At 36.0% G+C, this 23777-nt stretch overlaps 1 protein-coding gene across 2 annotated transcripts in view; it reads left to right on the top strand.

Moving 5' to 3' along the window:
• Positions 1-3175: 3175 nt before the first annotated feature.
• The window catches only part of igf1ra (insulin-like growth factor 1a receptor), a 172596-nt gene continuing 151994 nt past the window's right edge, over positions 3176-23777 (top strand). For both annotated transcript variants that reach the window (XM_056477890.1, XM_056477889.1), the window contains exon 1: positions 3176-4113. In XM_056477890.1, coding sequence (XP_056333865.1) covers positions 4020-4113 — 94 coding nt within the window. In that variant the 5' untranslated portion in view covers positions 3176-4019. The remainder of the gene's footprint in view (positions 4114-23777) is intronic.

The following is a 23777-nucleotide window of genomic DNA, read 5'->3' as shown; positions in this document are numbered from 1 at the left end:
TCAAAACGTTCTTCCCTCTGTTGAACACAAAGGAGATATTTAGAAAAATGTTGAATTTATCAGTAATTTTTATAGCATTTGTTTTTCATATTGATGACAATATTCATTCATTAATTTTCTTTTTGGCTTAGTTCCTTTATTAATCTGGGGTCGCTACAGCGGAATGAACCACCAACTTATCCAGCATATGTTTTACGGTGATGCCCTTCCAGCTGCAACCCATCACTGGGAAACACCCAATCACTCTCATTCACATACATACACTACGGACAATTTAGTTTATTCAATTCACCTATAGCGCATCTTTTTGGACTTTTGGGGTAAACCGGAGCACCCGAAGGATAACTATGCGAACACGTGGAGAACATGCAAACTTCACACATAAATGCCAACTGACCCAGCCGAGGCTCGAACCAGTGAGCTTTTTGCTGTGAGGCAACTGTGCTACCCACTGCACCACCGTGCTGCCCCTGACACTATTCAACTGTATTCAAAATATATTTTGTGTTTAACCAGCCTGATCTCACGAGGAAACGTAAGTATTTTACGTTTTGTCAGTTTAGTGGCTAATTCGGTTCGAGTTCAGTCGTACGAAATTGTACGATTTTAAAAAGGAGGCGTGACACATAACCCCACCCCTAAACCCAACCGTCATTGGGGGATGAACAAATCGTACTAAATTGTACGAATTAGATCGTACAAATTCATACGAATTAGCCACTAAATCAAAAAGTTACGAATTGCTGTGAGATTGTGTTGGTTAACATAAAAAGAAAAAACACTTGAGGGTAAGTAAATGATTTATGGGTGAACTATCTCTTTAATACAGCATTGGGTAATTTGTTGTTACTAGTTGTATCACCATGGCAACTATAGGATTACCACCACAGATTAATTAAAGTACAGTAAAGTAAACACTAAAGTATTTACTATAAATAGGACTTTTTTCATGTGTGATATAATGATTTAGAAAACTGTTTCAGTAAGAAACTGGAAACTATCCACATTTCATGTTTTGTGTTTGTAGATCCTTAACACAGATTAATACTGATTTGAAAATGTAAAGTTTACTCAGACCATTTAAATTTTAGGCAGCTCAGCGCTAAGTTAAAATGTATGATTTACAATTTATTAACATCTCTAAATGTCTCTTCATATTGCACACAATCCCATTTTGATGAAAAAGTAAGGATCTTGAAAATGAATGTTAAGCAGAAATGACACCGAATCATGAACGAATGATTAGATTGTTATTGTAAAGCCGCTCCGTTTCTATGAATGAAATTCTACATCAGGTTTTACTTTTAGCTGACAAGATTCTATATGTCATTGGCAAAATATGTGCACTTCTAAAATGTGGAACTGGGTGATATTTTAAATATGACGAATTGATTATAAATCGTTATCACTGTGAAGTCTTTAAATATGAAGGTTATAAAAAAGCATGCGTTAGTTTTAAAACCACACATAAATGAAATCCCTCAAACAGCTCCATGTTCCAGATACGACATGCATTTTACCCTCCAGTGTTGAATTTGAATAGGAGTGAGCTTACTGAAAGTTGCTATAATTAATGACCTCACTATGATTCATGTGTGTCATGGTACAAACACACATTAAAGAGATAGTTCACCTAAAAATGAACATGTCCCCACACTCTAAAAGTTCTAAACTTCAATGATTTTTTGTTCTTATTCATTTTTCCAACAAAACATCTTATTTTTGTGTTCAACAGAAGAAAGAAACTCAAACAGGTTGGGAACAAGTCGAGGGTGAGCAAAGGATGGCAGAATTACAATTTTTAGGTTAACTTATCCTTTTAAGTTAGCTTTACTTAAATGATGTTTGTCTCTCAATGTATCTTAATGCTTTATTTATGCATGTCTCTTCTTAAATTTTTCAAAGGCTATACTTTCTTGTATGTGTTTTTATTTAATAATGTACGCTCATGCACTGTAAAATGATTATTTTACTCTAAAAAAGTGAGTAAACCCGTTGCCTTTAAAGCGACAAGTTGACTTTACTTTAAAAAGCGAGTAAACCCATTGTAATTTGGTACTGTTAAGTAGACTTAACTTTTAAAGTCATGCACATGGTTTATTTGCCCAACATGTTTAAACCAATGGGTTTATTTACTATTTAAGTAAAGTCAATTAATTGTTTTAAAAGCAACATCACTTATTTCAAGTAAAGTAAAAAAAAATCATGTTTACAGTATGTATTTGTTATTTTTTTTGTAAAAACCTAATAATATAATTATTTATAATAAAATGAAATGATAATAGGCACATACTGTGCACTCCAGTATTATGGAGCAACACAAGAAAAAGAAGTAAAAATAAATACATAAAATATAAACATATTCAAATCACATTTATGTATGTAGTCTTTTTCAAAGCAGCTTCATGAAAAAATGTAAATTAATATGGCAAATTTCATAAATTCTGAAACTGTGTAATTACATTGTAACTGTACAGTATATCAGTGGTACCAGTATAATTACATTGTAATTGAAAGCTGTACATATAATATGTCTATCTATCTATCTGTCCGTTCGTCCGTCCGTCTATCCATCCATTTATCCATGTATCGTCTTTCTGTCTGTCTATCAATTGTCTGTCTGTCTCTGTCTGTCTATCCATCTATCAGTCCATCTATCATTCATTCAACATCTATCTATCTATCTATCTATCTATCTATCTATCTATCTATCTATCTATCTATCTATCTATCTATCTATCTATCTATCTATCTATCTTCTGTCTGTCTGTCTGACTATCAATTGTCTGTCTGTCTGTCTGTCTGTCTGTCTATCAATTGTCTATCTAAGAGAGCAAAGATATAAATGCCCTGACAAGTCTAAGTTGGTTTAGTGCTTTTATTTAAATAGCCTATTTAATATTTAGTTAATCTACATTGTAATTATTAAAAAAATCATAACCAGCCCTACTGGCATTATGATACATGTAGGCTAGGCTATGCGTAAAATATATTTATGGCTGAAAAAAATAATTGTTGTTACGAATATTTATATATATTTTTTAAAAACAACAGACAAAAAAATCCTGTCAGCTTGATGTTTGAGAGATCAAAAGTGATCTTCTGGAGTAGCTGTACTGTCCGCTCCGGTTTTCCAGTCCATGTTTTGTGATTCGCCCCAGCCTGGCGTGTTTCTCAGCGAGAGGAGCCGAGTCTTGTTTACAGCGGTGATTCTACACAGCGGAGACCGACAGCAGAGTCGCGGAGGAGTCCGAACGGCGCTCCACAATCAAACACCAGCCTCACAATCCATTTATATCAAGCAGTTTTTGCAGTGCGGAAAACCAAAACCCACGCTGCGGGAGCTGCTCACTTTTGCACCTCGACAAAATGATTTTTTCCCCCACCGCCAAACAGACCGACCGTGAGAGCGCGTGAAGACGGCAGGGGAGGGCGAGCAGTTGCTGAAACCATTTTTGTCCTGGCGGATATTTTGGATCGAGCCCTGTCGGGAGGCTTTCATTCATACATTAACACGCTATCCGAGTGGCCTGGCTCTTCGGACGTGACCTCAAAATTCCTCCGTCCATCAGTACAGCGTGATTCATCAGACGGGCACAGGCTCGCGCACTGAAGGTGTTTTTGTTGGAGGAGAAGCCGCTCGTTTGGCTGGCCGTGCTGCCTGCCTGCGCGTCCCTCTCGGGCTTTCAAGAAATGGAGGCTGAAGATGCAGATTATCGGTCGAATAAAATTCGTGGCTCCGACCCGATTGCATCATTTCACTTCTGGCAAAAATAACAGCATGTTTTAATTGATCTGGATGTGTCCACTAAAGGAGAATTCTGTCATTATTACCAGAGATATTTTATCTACTCCATCCTCGCCTCCCGTTATCTTTACGGGTAACGTTAAAGGAACTAACTGCTCATCCAAAGCGGATTTTTCAGGACTTTTTTGCTTGCTTACTAAAAGAAGCGTCGCGTTTTTCTGCAATTTCAGTTTTTTATCTTTATTTTTTTGGGAATAACCGATTGTTAGGAATGAGATCTGGAACAGCGAGGGATGTTTGGACCTTATTTTGGGGTCCTGCGCTGTTTCTTTCCACCATCTGCCTGTGGTGTGCCCGTGGAGAAGGTAAATCATGCTCGTTTTATGCTAATAATACAATTATTTCACTTTACATCGAGTTTTCCTGTAGACTTGTGTTATGAAAAGCGCATCCGTCGGCTCGTAGTGTTTGTGGACTCGTGTTACGTCAAGCGTGAGTTTACCTGCTTCACATGTTCAGGTACAGGGCCTAGTAACACACGACCAAATTTATCAGTCAATAATACCTTACTACAATATTAAATATTAAATTTTCCAAACTTGAGACATTTTTCTCGGATTTGGTGTCTCTAGGCCCATCAGTTAATTGTCGTGACATCGGATGTGTTGTGAGTCTAGTGTGCTTTATGAATTATTCATGAGCTGGATCACGTTGGTATTTAGAGGCTACGTGAGAATTGGCTTATATAAAGCATTTGCCAAAATAATGCGTATGTCTGATGTCGTATTGAGCTCAGAAAAGGTTAAACGTTATTCGGTCATGTTAAGATTAGCTGAATCCGCTGAGTCTCCGTCGAGCATCACGCAGTGAAGCAGAGGTGACTGTACTGACCATGTGCTTGTTTTACGTTTCTCAGTGTCCTCAGGAGGGTCATTCTTTTAAACCAACTAAGGTTAAAAATTTATACAGTATTAATTTACATGTTTGATGTAAAAAAAAAAATAGTGTAAATTAATGTCAAGCTGCAGGAGGCCTTATAGAAAATATGCGACTGTTTTAAATAAATGATTTTTAATTAATGTGTAAAATTATTTGTTCATGTTGTTGATTTATAATGTTATAATTTCGCTTATTTGACTCCGATATAAGAATCATTTTAAGGAATTACATTTTAATAAAACAAACCTCATTTGAATAATTTAATCTCCTTTTTATTTTACTTTATTTTACTACCCTAAAGTTAAGGTAACTCAAACATTTCGATTGCAACAAACCATTTAAGTTCAAAAACTAATCCCAAGGAGTACTGTGAACTTACTCCATTGAGTAACTCATTATCTTCAACACTGAGTTCAAAACTCTTTTTAAATTAGTAGAATTAACTTTAAGTCAATTTTGAGTTAACTACACTCATTTCATTTGACAACGGTTGGGTTTTATGTATGTATGTATATGTATATATGTGTATGTACTATGTATGTATATATGTATATGTATATATATATGTGTGTGTGTGTGTGTGTGTGTATGTATGTATGTGACTTTCTTTTCTTCTGCTACACATAAAGAAGATTTTAGTTGAAACTGTTGTCCTTGCTGATTTATTAAATGCAAGATGGCATGGCACCTAACAGCACTTTGTCTTATACAAGCTAAATCAAAATTGATATCTGTGCTTCCTCCTGATGGCACATTGAGGTCTTATGTAGCGAAACAATTGGTATGTGGAAGGAAGTGTTATTTACAACATTATACATTTTAAGCAACAGCCTTGGTAAATGGTCCTGAATGTGTTCCTGATAGTCTGGAATGAGAGCTTCTTGTTATCCATGAAAAGAAAAGTTTAAATGAATTGTGTCAGCTCGCATGTGAGGTTGCTCCCATTCAGATGTCATTGTGACATGAAGCTCATGCATTACACACTGTCGTTAATAGACTTGATGTTGTAATTAATGTTTAGATTTTTTTTGCAAATACAAATCGTTTCACCTCATAATACGTCAAAGTTGTGTTTTAGCTTGTGTATGTTTTTCAAGACTTAAAAGTGCCAGTAGTGGTTGATGTTTTTAATGAATCACCCAATCATTCATTAACATCTTGGATGGCTTGAGGGTGAGTGAATTAGCAGCAGTTTTTCATATTGGCAGAACTATTATTTGAATCAAGTTTTGTCAAAAATGCCCTTCTGTCATCACTGGTGTCAAGTAGAATGACAGTCTCCATCACCATGCATTCAGTGTTTGAGAAAGATACACTGAAAATCCACACAGACTGAGGCTACCATCTCATTTTGTATTCCACAAAACGGCACTACTTAAATATTAGTAACATTAGAGAATGAGATGAAGAGTAAATACGTTTACTACTTCATGCCTGATCTGTTTTTGTCTTCAAAATGAGCGAATGTTTGGTTGGCTGAGAGACTGCAGTGTCAGAGCGTTTTGGCTAACAGAATTCAGCCTCTGTCACGGTCACAGCACACAATAAGAGATGATCCGATAGAAAACCTACAGTCAAGAAGGCAATCCTGAAAATGAAATAAATCCCTGTCCTTTGCCTTATCAGCTCATTTTGGACTAAAATATTTAAAAATATTTAAATATTTAAAACGAAATATCTAACCCTCAGGGTTTGGTTTGCGAAGGTTGTTTGATTACCTGATTATATTGGCATTTTCAAACTCCAAACAAAAATTGCAATTGTTTGCAATCAGAAGAAAGAACAAATATTTAATAGATTACAATTGGATTTAGACATTGTGATTTGGGTTTTTAGAAAAAAGACCTACAGAATAAGAGATTCCAATGGGTGATTTTAATATGCGGCTTTGGCTTAAGCTTATTTGTGTGTGGTTTTGTGTATCTTGCTTTATGTACACTGTAAAACTCATCAGTCAGCTTTATCAAATAAAATGAGTGTAGTTAACTCAAAATTGACTGAAAGTTAATTCTAATCATTTGAAAAGAGTTTTGAACTCGGGTTGAAGGTAATGCGTTAATTAAATACCTCATTACTTCAACTTCAAGAGTAAGTTCACAGTACTTGTATAGATTAGTTTTTTAACTCTCATGCTTTGTTGCAATCGGTTTCCTCAAACGGTTTGAGTTAACATTTTGGGTTTTACAGTGTAGGTTCTTTGTGTCTTTCACTTCAGGATGGCGGTTGATAATTTGTAAGTGAAATGAACAAGCATGTCATAATGATATTAAGGAGTTTGCGATGACAACTTGTTATTCCTGCTGTCAATTTTCACGTCTTTCCACAGTTTTTAAACATCCTTTGTTTCCGTTTTTAATGTTTTTCCACCTTCAGTCGTCAAATCCCTAATTGCAATTGTGTGGGGGCCTGCATTGTAGTATAATGAAGGTCCGCCATTTTTGGGTTTAAACTCGCATTTACATTCAAAAGGAGTTAGGATGCAATTGAAGGCCATTGACCGCAGTGGCCAGTCCCACAACCAGGCCACTGTGAATGTCAGGGGGGTCTGTTTCTCAGCACCCTGCAGAGACCAGGTCCACCAGCCCTATAGAGAGAGGATTGTGTGGGGGGTAAGCTCTCACTCTTGGACTCCATCATTGCATTGTCCTGTGTGTCTCTTTCTCATAAAGTGTTGCAAAGACACTCCACTGACACACTGACCTCAATTAGAACCAAAAAAAAAACAGTTTCATAGTTCTTCCCATTTTGGTGTCCAATTGACCAGTTTGAGTTACCTGATGTAATGTTATCTGTCTTGACATGGTTGGTGAAAGATTAACTGTTGGTTAAACTTAGGTTAAAGAATAGAAACTAAGTTTAGGATTGTACTTGACACCAACTACAACGTTATTAAGAATGTTTTGTAATTATACGTTTTTTGCGGGATTGTGTTTTTCCCTATAGAGCTTAACAGGTATTGTCAAATTAACAATAAGCTTATAGTTTTGTAGAGAATCTATCTCCACAGGTCTGTCTTCATGGTTAGTGCACTTTTACTGTATGTACTGAATGAAAAGATAATAAAATATTCCATCTTAAATGAATGGCCATGCTCCATTGGGAAGTCTACTTTGGTCTTTTTCATCCTGTTCATTTAAAAAAAATCTGGTGAGGCTAATAAAATGTAATATAGCCTCCTTTCAAGTTTCACCACAGTAAACTTTCCATGCACACTTCATCCAAGTAAATGGCAAACAAGTCTCCATGGTTCATTGAGAAAGAGAGGGCAGGCGAGAGGAGAAACATGAGGCTTGAAAATAGAACATGTAAAAATACATGGTCGAGGGAAACAGACTTGGTTTTGTTGATTTGAAGAGTAGTGAGTTTGTGAACTGTTTTATTGGGCTTTAGCTGTTCACACGGATGGCCTCTGGACAGCCTGGCGGCGGAGTGCAAGTCAGTGTGTTTGCTTTTATCGGACGTTGATACAAAAAAAAGCCTGCACTTCATACTCCAGAGACATGGTTAAAAATTGAGATTGAAATATAAATTAATCAGTAACACCTATTTAGCCCCATACCTTAACAGACCTCTGCACTGTAAAACCCAAAAAGTTAAGGTAACTCAAACCATTTGAGGAAACCGATTGCAACAAACCATTTAAGTAAAAAAAAAAACTAATCCTAATGAGTACTGTGAACTTAATCCATTTGAGTAAACGAAGCAATTTGAGCACAGTAAAACCCAATAAATGAAGAGAACTCAAACCAACTGAGTACTGTAAAACCCAACAAGTTAAGGCAACTCAAACAGTTTGAGGAAACCGAGTGCTACCTTTTGAATTGAAAAACTAGTCTATATGAGTACTGTGAACTTACTCCATTTAAGTTGAAGGAATGAGGTATTTAATTAACTCATTACCTTTAACACTGAGTTCAAAACTCTTTTCAAATGAGTAGAATTAACTTCCAGTAAATTTTGAGTTAACAACACTCATTTCATTTGATAAAGTTGACTGTTGGGTTTTACAGGAATCACAGTTATTAGTCTACAGTTGCGACTTTATTCATTAGCCATGTTTCCATCCAAAGAAGTGAGTTAGATTTAAAAACATTAAAAACATTTGCTAATAATGCGTCAAACAGAACAAAATCGTCGCTTCCTGAAAAACTGGCACCAAATATCAAAAAGAAAAATGGACTTTGCAGTGGTGGACGCCAATGTGGACTTTTTTATTTCTAATAAATTACTCGCACTTCAGAAGATGAAGTCGAAATGAAATAAATGTGTGGCGGCGTTTGGACGCACTAGACCTCTCCTTTGGAGCACAGCCACTAAAGACAGTTCTGTGAGGTAATAATATCAAACCACTTTGATGACGTACTTAAGTCGTGGCCACACTAGAGTTTAAGCATGCAAAATTCAGTTGTACAGTGCTGCGAAAAAGGAGAGGGATTAAACGATTAAATCTTTAAAAAGTGAGCGATTGCTCCATATTTTAAATTTCTGTACAGAGAGGTCATGTGTTGATCTTCTATTGGTCTCCCGCAATCATGTGATACGATTTCGTAGGTCAGAGTTCACCGAGCTTGAACTTTGCAACGCAGCGACATCTGAAACTTGTCCCGCAAGCTTGCATTTCTGGTCTGCCACATTTACATGGATTTGAATGGAAGTCTATGGGGTGAAAAGTGCAGCGTGACCTCAACTTTAGGCCAAAAACAAAATTTCAGATGTTGTGCAATGTGGTCAGCAGGGTGGGGTATCGAAACCTGGTGCCAATATTGCACTGTTACCTTTGTAACCGGTATGCACCGAACCTAATCAGCATATGAATTTTGGCAATTTCGGATGGTTCCTTTGTATTTCTTCATCTTTAACTGCAGTTTGGTAGCTTTTCTTTCATTTGGGAACGTTTTATTCATGCCCCCGTAACAAACTGTATTGGATGTGTATGAAATAAGGACGGCTGGAAAAGTGTTGTTTTAATGGAATTTGAGACTGCATGCTGAAAGGAAAAGAAAAAAACGTACTCATTTTGCATGCAGGTGTCTGTGGTCATTTACTGACTCAGTAAGTGCAGAGAGTAGTGTCACACAGCTGTTTATGGAATATCCTGTATCAAAAGCGATGAAAGTGACGGTGATAGTTCAATTAAGGTGTTTACATGACTTTGCTGCACTTCAGTAATGCGACTAAATATGTATAGGCCTACTCTCCATATCCTAAATAATTCAATTTCTGTTTAGATCCATTATGACTAGTTGGATAAAGGCAATGAAAAATCGCTGTTTACATAGTAGACACTTAACCAGAGAATTGTCTTAATCATATTAAAATCAAGAGTATTGGTTTCCATGTAAAGGCTACGACTCAAGCCCCCAACCCTAGAAAAAAAATGACAGCCTTTCCACAGGTTAGTAGTAAGCTAATGTAATGTTAATTGCATAATGCAAATCTTGCATTTATTCTAACAAACAAATGATCAAAAGAAATATATAATGCAATTTAAATATATAAAATATGAATTGATGTATGGTATAGTATGATTTAAACATTAGTATGGTAGTTAGTGTAGTATATAGTATAGTACAGTTTAAACTTTAATTGTATTGTTTAATTAAAATGATTAAAATAATTTAGATATTTTTTTTCTACAGTCATCCACTATAATTTTGTGGCTCAAATGTATTGGTTCAGGCACTGTTTTGGCACTGGTACCATTTTAAAAGTATCAATTTAGTACCGTAGTATTAAAATAACCCCAAACGATACCCAACCCTAGTGGTCAGTCCGCTGGTTTGTCCATTAATGGCATCTTTTTTACATGATCTGTTAAAACAAAATCACATGATTTTTTTTCGATAATCATGCTGGAATTCATTTTTAAAAATGTGTTTCCATTGTAGTTTATGCACATTTTTTCTTATCGGATAAAAAGTTTATCCAACTCTAGTTATTTATTTTTTGTACGTTTTTTTTTTTTTTTTTCAAAATGTATGCGCATCTTGGCATTTTCATTAAGCCTTTTTTAATAAGCATAAAAATAAAATAGATGGATAGAAACTTACACTATAAAAATGTAAGTTAATCAGGTTTTGACTAAATCACAAAGTTAATATTTTAAGTCAGTTTGATTGATGTAAGTTGAGAAGACTGAAAAGTTTCTAAAATATTTGAGACAGCAAGAATGTTTTTACAGTGTGGCTATTGGCTATGAAAAAAAAACGACTGTCATAGATGAAACTTCTATACTAAATTCTAAAAATGCTTGGACTTTTAGTATTTTCTCTTTGACAACCCACCTTAGCCTACTTAAGTCTGTGGTATTCAGTGTTGCTCATTCTTATCGTGACTGTGCGCGCCTACTTTCTTGAGTTTTCGCTGCATCAGAAAACAAAGCGAATGGGTTGAATTGAAGTCTCAGACAGAATTTAATTTCAAACTTATCCGCCTCTTTCCATTCTGCGTCCTACTCATAACACTTTCTCCAGCGCCCCCAGACTGAGCAAGTCTATGACTCAGATGTACGGCGCGGTGACCAATGCTTCTCTTTCTCCCTTTATATTTCTTTACGTCTCTCCATACCTGGTTGTGGCTCTGCTGAGTTGTGCTTCATGCTCCGTGTGGGAGCGTTCATGCTTGTTCATCCAGAGCTCTGAGTCACTCCCGCTGCCCCTGAATCTGTGTCACTGTGCTAGTTCGTGCCTACATGTTCGCTTCTCCAGTCGGACGGTCTTAAGGCTTCAGTGAGCTGCCAGATGAGGTGTTTGCTTAATTAAATGTTAATTTAAAATAGGCTTGCGTGCAGTGACCACCCGCTGACCGTGGAACACGTGGAGTGCAGTTGTGCTTACGTTGACATCTGCTGATGTAGTGGGTTTTTTTCTTGGCTGATGATTTAGCTTTGTTTTTGTCTCAATTCTCATATTCAAACCTAAATAAGAATTTAAAATTAATATACTTTTTTTGCTAGAGATGCACAATAAATGTATATTGTGCATCTCTAGCTAAAAAAAAGTTCAAACAATTCAAAAGATTGAGTTAGTAAGATTTGTTTTGTATTTCTAGAAATAGGTCAGTTTGTTTAAAGCCCCGGTCAGATCATACGATTTTGGCATGATTTTCTTGACGTAGAGTGTCGTAGAGATTCATAAACGACAAATAAGCGTCATGACACAAGATTCAATCGTTTCCTCTCATCTAATGTTGCATAGTTCATGACAACCGATAACATACCTGCGATGCCTCACGACACCGTCGCAGTCTAGCATGTTTAATTTTTTTCTCGTTCTTTGATCCTATCAGTGTCATAACAAATGCCTTTAAATAATGTAGTTATTAGTTGTCAGCCATCATCAGTGTTTATTGAGATTGAAATAAGATTTAAAAAAAAATTTAATTGAGATAAGAAATATTGTTATAGCAACACGTTATTGTTTGTGACTGCTTTGGAAAATAACACTCGTCATAGACGTCATGGAATGACTGATCGTGAAGGAACGTGTAGTCTGGCACATTTGTTACTCACAACAAGTCAAGATTTTATCAAGGAAAAAAATCGCATAATCTGACATAGTGACTTTTGTAATCGACAATAAAAATCATGTAATCTAACCGGGGCTTATGATGCTGTTAAAAACATTAGTTATTCCAATTATTATTGTGAAAAGCTCTATACAAATAAACTTGAATTGAATTATCAGTAAGCTGATTATTATTTAGTTGAAGCAGATTGAGTGCTCAACCTATTGTAATCTAATTATTAATTTATCAATCAAGGAATTTGAAAACATTGAAAACAAAAATTGATAAATATTTTCTTTCTTTTGAAGCTTTTTGAACATTTTCTTCAAGATTCTTCAATGAATACAGCAATTTATTATTAAAATTGCATTTGAAACTGAATTTGACATTCAAATATATTTTTTATATATAAAATATAAATGTATGTCTCTTCTAAATTTTGAAATCATTATTAGTTTTTTTCAGATTTTCCCCTATTTTTATGCAAAGATTAACAAAATGAATGCCCATGGCTCCTGGTGATGGATTGAACTTGTGAAGCAAAAGTGCCGTTATGTACAGTATCAGTACCTAATCCACAAATCAAACATTATTGAATATGGCTCATCATTTCACTTCACAAGGCTTTAGTGTATCCAACACAGGCTCATTTTTAAAATGTAGCCCTACATTTCTGGAGATCGCGAATTCTGTAGCCAGAGGAATGTATGGCTGCATTTCTTTTCGCATTTGGCTGCATTGCTGGTCAATCGGTGCTTTTAAAAACACTATTGGTTGGGTTTAGCGAAGGAGGAGGGTGGGTCAGTCAATCAGTCTGTCAGTAGACAGCGCCCTCGGATGGATTTACACAAGAAGATCAGGCACGAATGGCACTTGCGAGAGAAATTTGAGATGTCAAAAAGCATACACAGCAAAATAAAAATCCACCTTCATCTTGTATGACCTTAGTAAATTATTTGCAGTACAGTACGGTACTATTTTACGCTTCTGAGTACTATTTAATTAATTAATTATTTTTTAAAAAAGGTTTTTATGATTTTTGAAAGATGCTAGTTATTATATGAGAGTGTATTTCCACACAATTAGTTAATCCCTATGTTTCGTAAACCTCTGCCTCAGCAACACACTATGTTGTTCCATCTTCCAGGCCCGGTTTTGCTAGCTGAGCACACGAATAGGGGGAATGAGGGGTGTTGTATTACTAGTTGGGCTCTGACATACGAGCTTGTGCTTTTGAAGTGAGGGCCATTGAAGGGAAGTTCAGCACCAGACCAGTGGTCAGATGACTTCCAGCATGTGGGGGATTAAACAGCAGTTGAGGTGGCAGGTGTGAGCAAACCAGGAACTTAGTTGGGCTCCCCTGTGCCCCCTTACTGCAGGGCTGACTCAATGCCCCATCACAGAGGGCTAACGCAAAGCGCTCTTTGAAATCGGGCCAAAAAAGAGAAATTAACTCCAAATGTCAGCGTTTTGTTGTTTTTCCGCAGGAAGGTGCAGGAAATGCATTGGCTGTAAGTGCATGTTGAAAGACGTCTGGCTGGTGGTGTTTAAACTTGGAAGATTTCCAGAAAGCCTTTTTGTGCCCTTGAAGGGCACTGTGGGCTGGTGACGCTTCTAGGCGAAAGTTAGTTATGGAATACTTTAACACAGGGCCTCACAGGGCCTGTTGGGGAATGTTACATTCCATGGCCACTTAAAGGAAGTCATTTTGTCTTATACGACCGTGTTGTGGTGTGGCATGAGCTCATTATTAATTTAGAAATTGAAGGTACTTAATTTAAGCTGTTAATTGTGAATGCATTCAGTTGATTTAAAGGGACAATAAAAGGATTATAAGTAATACTTCTAAAAGCCAAATCAGCATATTGACTGTAAAAACTGCTGGGTTCCACACAGTTCCTTCATGTTGTCCCAACACAAATTGAAAGGTTAGATAGAATGAACATAAAACAACTAAGTTGTCCCAAATAAAACTCAAAAATTGTGTTGTTAACAAGGTCAGATCTTATGAAGGTTTGTGTTGCATGAATATGCAATATCGCAAATTTTATTAATGCCCCCCTTTTTAATTTATTTTTTATTTATTTATTTTTATTTTATTTTATTCATTTATTTATTTATTTACTTTTTATTTTTCTCTTTCCCCCCATGTTCTGTTCACTTGTTTGTTGTTGTATCTGTATTGCTTAAATTTAATAAATACATTATAAAAAAAAAGAATTGTGTTGTTTAAACTAATTTTAAATAAGTAGTTTAAACAAGCAGCAAAAGCAATTTTTTTGTGTGTTCAAATATCTAGTCCATTGGTTCAGATCAAAAAAAGAAAGTCTGTGCATTCATACAGTAATAAACCAGTCTAAACCTGAAGATACAAAACAAAGCAATAAAAGTTTTTTGTGACTGACCACCCTCAAGTCAAGACACTAAGCATGGGACAGTATAAGTTTCTGATGATATAATAGCCTTGGATATAAATGTCTTGGTTTCACTGTATTGTGGTTACTGCTCTAAAATACATTCTTTTTAAATGTCTGGGTAAAAAACAGCAACATTTTCCCCCATTGAACACAATATATTTTATTATAAGAAACATTTTTAAATATTTTGGAGCAGAAACATGTCAGGCTAAATAATTCAAATGAATCATTGAGTTCTGCTGTCTTCGTTAGTTCTTCTTTACAATTTAAAATGGCATCTTTGGATATGTTTTCTGCTGAAGATAATGTTGTCCTAAAAAACGTAAATAAAAAATCTTACACATACCTTAGGAATGGTATAGCAGAAAACTTTGGCTTTTCCAAACCGTGGTATACCTTGAAAAGAATTATCGTCCCATACCTACAAGTTACCTGTATTTCTTTAGCACTTTATACAATGTCGAGTGTATCAAAGACACTTTACACCAGCAAACCTGAAAAGCAGACAAAGCCATACCAATATTTCAATTTGTTGGACATATTCAGTATATCTGGCAGGCTGCAGAGTAGTAGTAGAACACTAGCCTAGTTCAAGTCTAGTTAGTTCAAAACTGATTAAGTTGTGTTTAGTACTATTGTCACTCTCCATTGGACGAGCCACTGAAAAGCAGCTTCACTGACCCCAATCAAGTAACCCATAGGTGACACTGGCAAGAAACCAAAGCCCCACCAATTTACAGAAATGGAGAACAAACCTTGAGAGAAAGCAGGGTCAGTCAGGGGACCAGTTCTCTGGAAAAAAAGGAAAATATTTGGAAAACAATGAAAATTGAGTGGTTCAGAACTCATGAAGAGCTTATAAATTGTTTAAAGTACTAAAAACAGCACAACCTATTCCAACATCAGAAATGAATGTTGAAAGTTATGTTTGAGCATTCTGTCTTTATTATGGCTCCGTGTTGTGTCTGTTTTGGTTCGTCTTTGGTCTGTGGCATTCATGCTTCATTTGAACTGCGTATTCCTCCAAACAGTCACATATAACACAATTTAACTTGTCACTACAAATGCTTTGCATAGTTTTGCTTACTTTTGAGAGTTAACTGGCTCCTTATCTTAAGCTTTAAAACCAGGAAGAGTTTAATGTTGCACAGAAATGCTCCACCAGATAACAGTGTGAGTTTGGGAAAACTGCAAAAAACAAAAAAGTGTGTTGTTTTCCGAGAACAATTACTCTGAGAGATTATCAGAGGTTACTGAAACCACTTTAAGATCGCAATCGGTCCCACGAGGGTCGTCATATCTTCTGGTCACTTTAACAGCTGCAATTAAGACATACTGCAGTATGAGGCTTTTAGTTTTAAATAAATAGCTGTGCACGTTTCCTTTTGCAAATGAATTCAAAGTGATATTTGTAGGCTACAGACTAGATGTCTTGTTTTTTCTCTCATCTGTCCAAAAATGTACAGGGATTCCTGTGGAAGGCCAGCGAAAGGTTATCAAATGTAAACAGCGGGAGTTTCAGGCCAGTCTGTTTGTACCATGGTGTGAAAACCTCTTGGTACTCTCCTGGGTTACTGTTTGCTCATGGAGAAAGACGAGCACTGTAGGCATTTCTGTTTGGCAGTTGAATTTTGCGTATTGGAAAGACAACAAGTGCAGGTGAACGAGAGCTGAGCCCATAACCTCTCAGGGAGGATTGGCTAGATAATATGGACTGATTCCTGATGATTATAGCCGAACGCAGAGCTGAGCACAATCCTCTTAGGGAAAATGATTTGAGGTCCTTAACACTGCTGCTCAACGCTGAGGTGGTGTGGGACGGGGTGGAGGAGCCGTCCTTTGTGTTCTCTTAAAAGATAAAACACGCTTTTGGGATTGTTTCAAACAACACATTTGCATAATCCCCAGTGTAGAGCTTTTGAGATTTCATTTCAGATGACTGACGTATTCGTTTTAGCTAAAGTGTCGGGAGTAGCACATATAATGATAGTAATTGTCGTTTAATATGGACCCCAGTGGTTGTGATTTAATTAGAATAAGCCACATTTGCCCTCACTTATGTTTGGCAACCAGCGAGTGAGTTTTTGACTACACACACATATCCTAAACTTAATTTGTTATGATTTGTTTGAGTGTTAAAAGAAGATATCCACATGTTCAGATTTATTTTTTTCACATGAATATCTTGGTAGAAGTTGTTTAGTCTAATTAACTAATACAATAATGTGATATAGAGATCATTTGCACAATGTTTGCTTTTAATAACCTGGCCTACATGTTTACTTACTGTGAAGTGGTAAGCTCTAAACTTGGTTAAAGTATGTGACTATACGTTTCATTTTACTGTCTGAGAATTTAAAAACTAAAATCTCACAGGAAATAAAGCAAATACTGAATACAGTATAATCAGTTATTACTATTGAATCGTTTCTGCCATGTATCAGTTCTTTTGTTTATGAATGAGACCGTTTCCTAAGGGTGTGAACCTACACTGGTCTCATGGTATGGTTCTATTACGCTTATCATGCCATCGTTTCCGTTCAATTTGATATGGTGCATCACGGTGCATTGACGATGCTTTCCATCCACAATTTTATGTTTTACGTCACAATACAAGAAGTCTTGTATTAAAATTGATCATTTATCTATATATTTTTAATATTTAGGTCTTTATATTATTTGTAATAGCCTACATTTTTGTCATCAATCAGTCAGATTTATGTACTGTATCTTTAATTTTACCTGCTCAAAGAAAACACTCTTATTGAATGTATTAAACAAAACTCAAGTACATGCACAAAACAACATGAGCATTTATAGCAAATAAACAAATGTAAATATTATCCCGCCTGCTTGTGATTGGTCTTTGTTTTCACACGCTCAACAGAAAAGGCTGCAACTGGCTCTAACGGTCAGGGCAGCTCTGGCGCTGTTTTCACAGATAAGTGACACGCTTGTGTTGGATCCACAAGTATCACTGTAACAGCTGAAAGAGGAGAGGAAATGTTACCTCACGAATACGCCAGCAGGTCAAAGGTCCACAGTGAGAGAGAGAGAGAGAAACAGAGATGCAGTTTACAGATTTCAGAGCAGTGAAATAGTTTCTCCTGAGTTCTGCTGTAACTTCAGTGTCAGTGAAAGACTGTACTGCAACCTCACAAGCAGCGAATTTTGCACAGTCGTGCAAAATTAAGTAGTTGGGTTTTAATTACTCACCCTCGGCATAGTAAGCCACCGCGACATAACGCATATAACATAAATGAAATGCGTAATGACCGATTATGAATACTGCTGAACCTATACCGAATTGTCTGTGTCTGCATCACGGTGCATCAAAAAACAATTACTGTTGACACCCCTACTGTTTCCTTGTTTTATTACTGATGTAACAATTGAAACATTAAACATTAAAGTTTTACATTCTCCAAGTACAACTACACTTATATTTGTTTAGAAAATTAACACAACATCAATATATTTGAACAAAGGGTGAAGAAGGCCAAACACCAGTTTTAGAGTTGGTTTCCTCATTTTTAGCAACATTTTAGTAGCCATTACTTTGGTGCGCAATTGCAATTGTTAGTTTTAAATTATGCATTGAAAAGTTCAAAAGAATTTACATAAATTTTAGGAGATTTTGTACAGTTACTTTATCAGTTCTGTTTAATTTTGATAAACAAAAGCATTATTTTATTTATATAAAATAAATTGTATTAGTAATGTAATTTTATTTCATTTATTTGCATTTAGGATGTTCTTAAGTTGCTATGTATGTACCACACCTTTTACACACAGCACATGGTTAACTACATGTGACAAATATTTTTAATATTTTTATTTATTATACACTATTTCTTTTTAATGAGTTGAAGTTAGTTTTTTGTTTTGTTTGTTTAAAAACTGTTGAAAAATAAAAGAAACCCACAATTTTTTTGTTGTTGTACTACTTTTCTTCTGTTCATGAGCCATGTGCACCCACTGACGGTGAAAATCTGCTGCTGAAATTTTGTACAGTATTGCCAAAGCATGTTAGACGTGAATAAAATATGTAATATATCAACATCATCAAATTACAAAAATGTACAGCAAATGAGAAATAAATGACGTGAAGGTATAAAACATTTATGGAAAAAAACTCTAAAAAGTATAATAATTACAACAATAAAAAGTGTCGTTATTTTAATAAGGCAAATGAGTTAATTAAATATTTCTCAAGGTGTGCAAACGTTTTGCAGCCAGCTTAGATGTCATTTCGTCCTCTCTGAGTAAATAGAAAAGTTTATCAGAATCGTTTAGATCAAAGAATTTATTAAATAATGTTTCTCTCTGTCTTGCGGCTTTGCACGCGCTGTCAGCTGCGAAGCCAAGTGAAGTAAAGCAGGTTTAAAATGAAAATGACAACGGCTTAGAAAGTGAAACCAAAAACCGAATCCCGGATATTTTAGAAAATTTAGAAACCCCGGGCGGACGCATTTTTAAGTCCCATTTTTAAGCTCTGTGGGTCTCTGCAGAGCATTTGAGATTGTCTGAGTGCTGACAGTTCTAGCACACAAAACAAGAAGCAGGAAACGTGTAGGACAAGAGGAGATTTTTCACTAGTTAATCGATCGTGGATGTTTGGCTATTGGGCAGTTACAAAAAAAGAGTAAAAGGATGATGATAATAATAAAAAATATATATCAATCAATCAAAAAACAAATATAATCAAATATACTCAGGCGGCCGTTAATATACCTGGTAAAGTAAAGTCTATGTGTGGGAAGGGCTGAACCTATTTTATTATATCTGGTGGACACTGACAACATGATAAAGTGACAGTATAAAGTTTCCATGAGTTTTTGTTATAGCCGACAGAGTTGACATCAACATGTTGACAATTCTTTACTTCTCGGTTTCCCTTTCTGCTGCATCATCCTGAGTGACATTCTGATTGGTTGTGATTGTGCTGTGTCACGCTGTGTGTCTTTATTTTTTAAACAGAACTCTCTATTTAGCTTGAAGTAAGCTAGATACGCTCTAACCAAGCATCCGGCATCAACAGATTAATGCGTCAGATTGGTCATTCTGTTCCACCCACAATGACTTCTCATTAAATTCATCTTTCTTAACATCTGTTCACATGCTCATTTGATGTTTATATGATAACTCCTGATAAAGTTATTTCATTTTCTCTGGAAAAGAGAAGCATAAACTGCATTGTTATTGTGCATAAATGAAACCACAAACCTGCTTTAAGAGCATTTGAGAGTTTATGCAAAGTGATATTTTTCAGAAGTGAGCAAGAAGTCAATATATCTGTAGGGTAGTCTTTTGAAAATTGTGGTCCTGCTTTTAGAAGGAATCTGTCCTGTGTGCTTTAGCTGTAAAATCTGACCTGCTGAAAGCAATGCCAACATGACAGGCTGGAGAAGGGTTCAGATGCCTTTCTGACGGGCTGTGTTTACAGAAGATCTTTGGACAGGGAATAGGAACTGGGTGAGCTTTTTGGCCTCGGATCATCCTGGAGGATTGAATGCGGAGGTCAGCTGGTGGGCATGTTTGTGTCAGTGAGCTTCACGCGTCTTGTGTGGCAGTTTTAGGAGTACCGAGACTTACTTCAGCACATTGCACATGCTTTCTGCTGGAAAAAGCTTTATGGTTTGTGTCTTCAAATTCAAATGTACAAATAAGACATTCTGACGTGCTGTCAAGTATTTTTTTATACAGTAGTTTCATCTGACAGACATTGTGTCTTTCTTTCTCTCACTCTGTCTCTGCCTCTTTTTGTCTTGCCAGACGGTCTGAATTTATTAATGGATCCAACCGGAACTGAGAACTAAAGTTTCTCTTTACCAACAAACAAATTAGTCTTTGTGTGTGAGTCACTCCGGCTCTCCTCCCTCTCCCGGGATTGTGGAGGAGAAAAAAAAACTGCTGCAATGAAACAAAGGAGACATGCAGCTCCATGACACCCAAGTGCAGCCCTGGGGCATTCGCCATGATACGAGAAAGCAAATACTATATTCTTGTGGAGCAATCATTTCCGTTCTAAATTTGGATGAGCGTAATACACTGTCAGGAGCAAATAAAGATCTTTTTTTAAACGTCATGCTCGCTTTTTTTGGCACACCATTTATGGAGTAACCTCAAATGGGATTTAGATTCATGAAGCGTGTCATTTTCACAGGAAATTCGTGTCAGGAAAAGCGGTTTCCACTCCTGTCAGAATAATGCACAGTAGGCAATCTGAGATTGTTGAGATTTTAACCTTGCCTCATTCGCTGCCTTCTCACTGTGGGCTATTTAGATCTCGGTTATAAAGTGAGATTGATTATATTGTTTCTGTTTGGGACCGTGTGTTCCGGGCTGTCATGGTCCCGTAGTTTTTTTTTTTGTTTTTTTACACGTAGCAGAGAGAAACATTTCCATTTGTCTCATAGAAGCCCTGTGATATTGTCTCTATCAGAGAAGGTGACCTAAGCCTCTCTAAGAACATAAAAGGTTTAGCCAAAGGAGCTCATATGTCAAGACTATTCTTCTGCTGATCTCTTTCCCCTTCTAGGACACAGCCTTAACCTGGGGGGAAGGGGTCATTGTACAATTTGTTTTGTTACCATGGTGTAAATTCCCTCTGTAATGAGTATGAAAATCTTTTTGACCTATGGAAATGTTCCCTTTGTTAGCATTATGGTACAGTTTGACAGCATTGTCTTTCAGGAGTTTTGACATATGGGGTACGTATTACAAATTCAATGTATTTTGGAGATGCGCATAAAAAATCGGTTGATGGAAACGGCAAGATGTACATCGATTTTGAAAATGCGCATAAAAAACATGCGCATAAATGAGTTGGATAAGTTTTTTATTCGGTTAGAAAAGATGGAAACGATGGAAACACTTTTACCGAACAAATTCCAGTATGCGCTTTAAAAAGGTCATGTGATTTTGTTCTAAGAGATCATGTGATGATAAAAATGTGTGGATGAATGGACAAACCAGCAAGCTGAGCACATTGTAAAACATATGAAATGTTGTTTTGGTCATTCTAAAAACGCTTTAACCATTTCAGTATTAGTGTTACTATATTATTAATTACCTTCAGAACTGTTAAGAGCGTCTGTGCTCCACGTCTCGCATCTTCGAACGCCACCAATCGTTCATTGCATGTCGGCATCACCTTCTGAGATGCAAGTAAATTATTAAATAAAGAAAAGTTTCACGCAGCTTCTCCTACCGCAGCAAATTCAGTTTTTGCTGTTTATATTTGGCGTCAGTTAATCAGGATGTGACGATTTTTTTTCGCTTTGACTCGTTGGATGGAAACGCTGCTTTATTTGCATGTCATTTATGCAATATTCCAGTTTTGCGCATACATTTAGTTAGCATTTTTAAATGGAAACAGCTAATGTTGGATGGGTAAAGTTGAAATGGAAGGAAAAATCGAAATTCAGGATTCTCTTGTTTTGAACAATTAATGCTTGAATATGTTTCAGTTTTTAAAACATTAAAAAAGAAACATGACTAAAACAAAATCCTGATCGCATCACTAGCTTTGACTAACTTGGCTGTCAGAGCGGCAATACTTCCCCTGGCTGTACAAGACTGATCTTGGTAAGTCAGTAAATACACCCCTTGGAAAAAGAAGTATACTTAAGTAAAGGTCAAGTATAGAAGTATACTTTATTTAGTAAGTATACTAACATCAATGTAATAGTAGTGTACTTGAAATGTTCTTTCAGAAGCCCATTAAGATACACAGCAGTGACAAAAGCTGCACACTTTGTGAACAGAAAATATGTAAAAATAAATGTTCATTTTTTGCTCAACGCTTGTACAGTTCAAATTGTTGTTCAGTTATTTACTGCTGTCATTAAAAGAAACAAATTAACACCATGACTCCTCGGCGTCAGTCTCAGTTTTTTTGCGATATTATATTGCAATAGGAATACAATTTTACTAGATGTGTTGAATAATTATTTGGAAAGAATTTATAATTTTAGATTGATTGGGATGATTCTGTAGAAGAGTGCATATGCATAAAATATAAGAAACAATCTACAAGCACAGATAAATTCAATAAAGAAAAAGATACAAATGACATAAACAGCGACTTATTGTTTTTCAAAGAGAATTGATTAATTATATATAAATGAATACTGCATAGTGTTTGTTTTATAAACGTTTCAATAGAATTGTTCGTTATTAATTTGTTAAAGTTAAAAACAGTACAATTTCTTAGACCTGAATGCTTTTAAAGCCACACACAGTCACAGGCCTCAAAAAACACTTGCGAGATGATAAAATAAATCCAGACTCAACATTTCGTATACTCATGATTATTGTGCAGGTTCACATTGCGATATTGATGCTGAAGCGATATATTGTGCAGCCGTAGTCTGTAATTCAGAGGGTGAGGAATTGTGATGAATTAAATTTATTTGATTTGCCAATCGTTTGTGTGTTTCATGCATAGGTTGTTTATCCAAATTTGACTAATCCGATTGGCCTGACTATTTTTATACCCATGAATAAGAATCAGAATACCTGACAAGGTTTTCAGTCATTTAGAGTGTTTTAAAGTTTATTTTTGCACCTCGGCATTTTTTTTGGCCTGAATTAGAAAAATGTCAGAGGGAAATGAAAAATAGTTTGAAATGAAGAGCAAGTTATTATGTTTTAGTTTGCAGATCGTACAGAAGTTGCACACAACCAGACCATGCAATAAGAGAGTCAGTTTGCATTTCATGTTGATGTGAAGTGACAACACAGCCAGTCCTAATTCTGGGAGCATTACGGTGTCCATGGGGTTATATTGGATAACTCTGCAGATCCCTTTCTAAGCTGCTGTAAATTAAGAGCATGCTCCGAGATTATATTTCCACTGTTCCCCGCTCATCACAAGTGACATCGGATACATTAGCCTCACTTGAAGTCATGCTTTTTTTAGGCATTTAACATTTAAAATGGAATATATGTTAATATTTCACTCTAACTGGAATATTTAGTTCTGATTAGGGCCGGGCGATTAATAGAAGTTCATTTTCATGTGCACTTTCTCAGTAAAGCTGGTTTCGTTTTAGAAGTTTGAGTAGGGCTGGGCAATAATTCGATAACAGTAATTATCACAATATAATTTTTTCGATAAAACAATAATGACAGTTCAATAACTGTTCGATAATATTTACGCA

This window comes from Danio aesculapii, chromosome 18, assembly GCF_903798145.1.
Source record: "Danio aesculapii chromosome 18, fDanAes4.1, whole genome shotgun sequence".
Taxonomy (NCBI): domain Eukaryota; kingdom Metazoa; phylum Chordata; class Actinopteri; order Cypriniformes; family Danionidae; genus Danio; species Danio aesculapii.
This window is presented reverse-complemented; position numbering and strand designations above follow the sequence as displayed.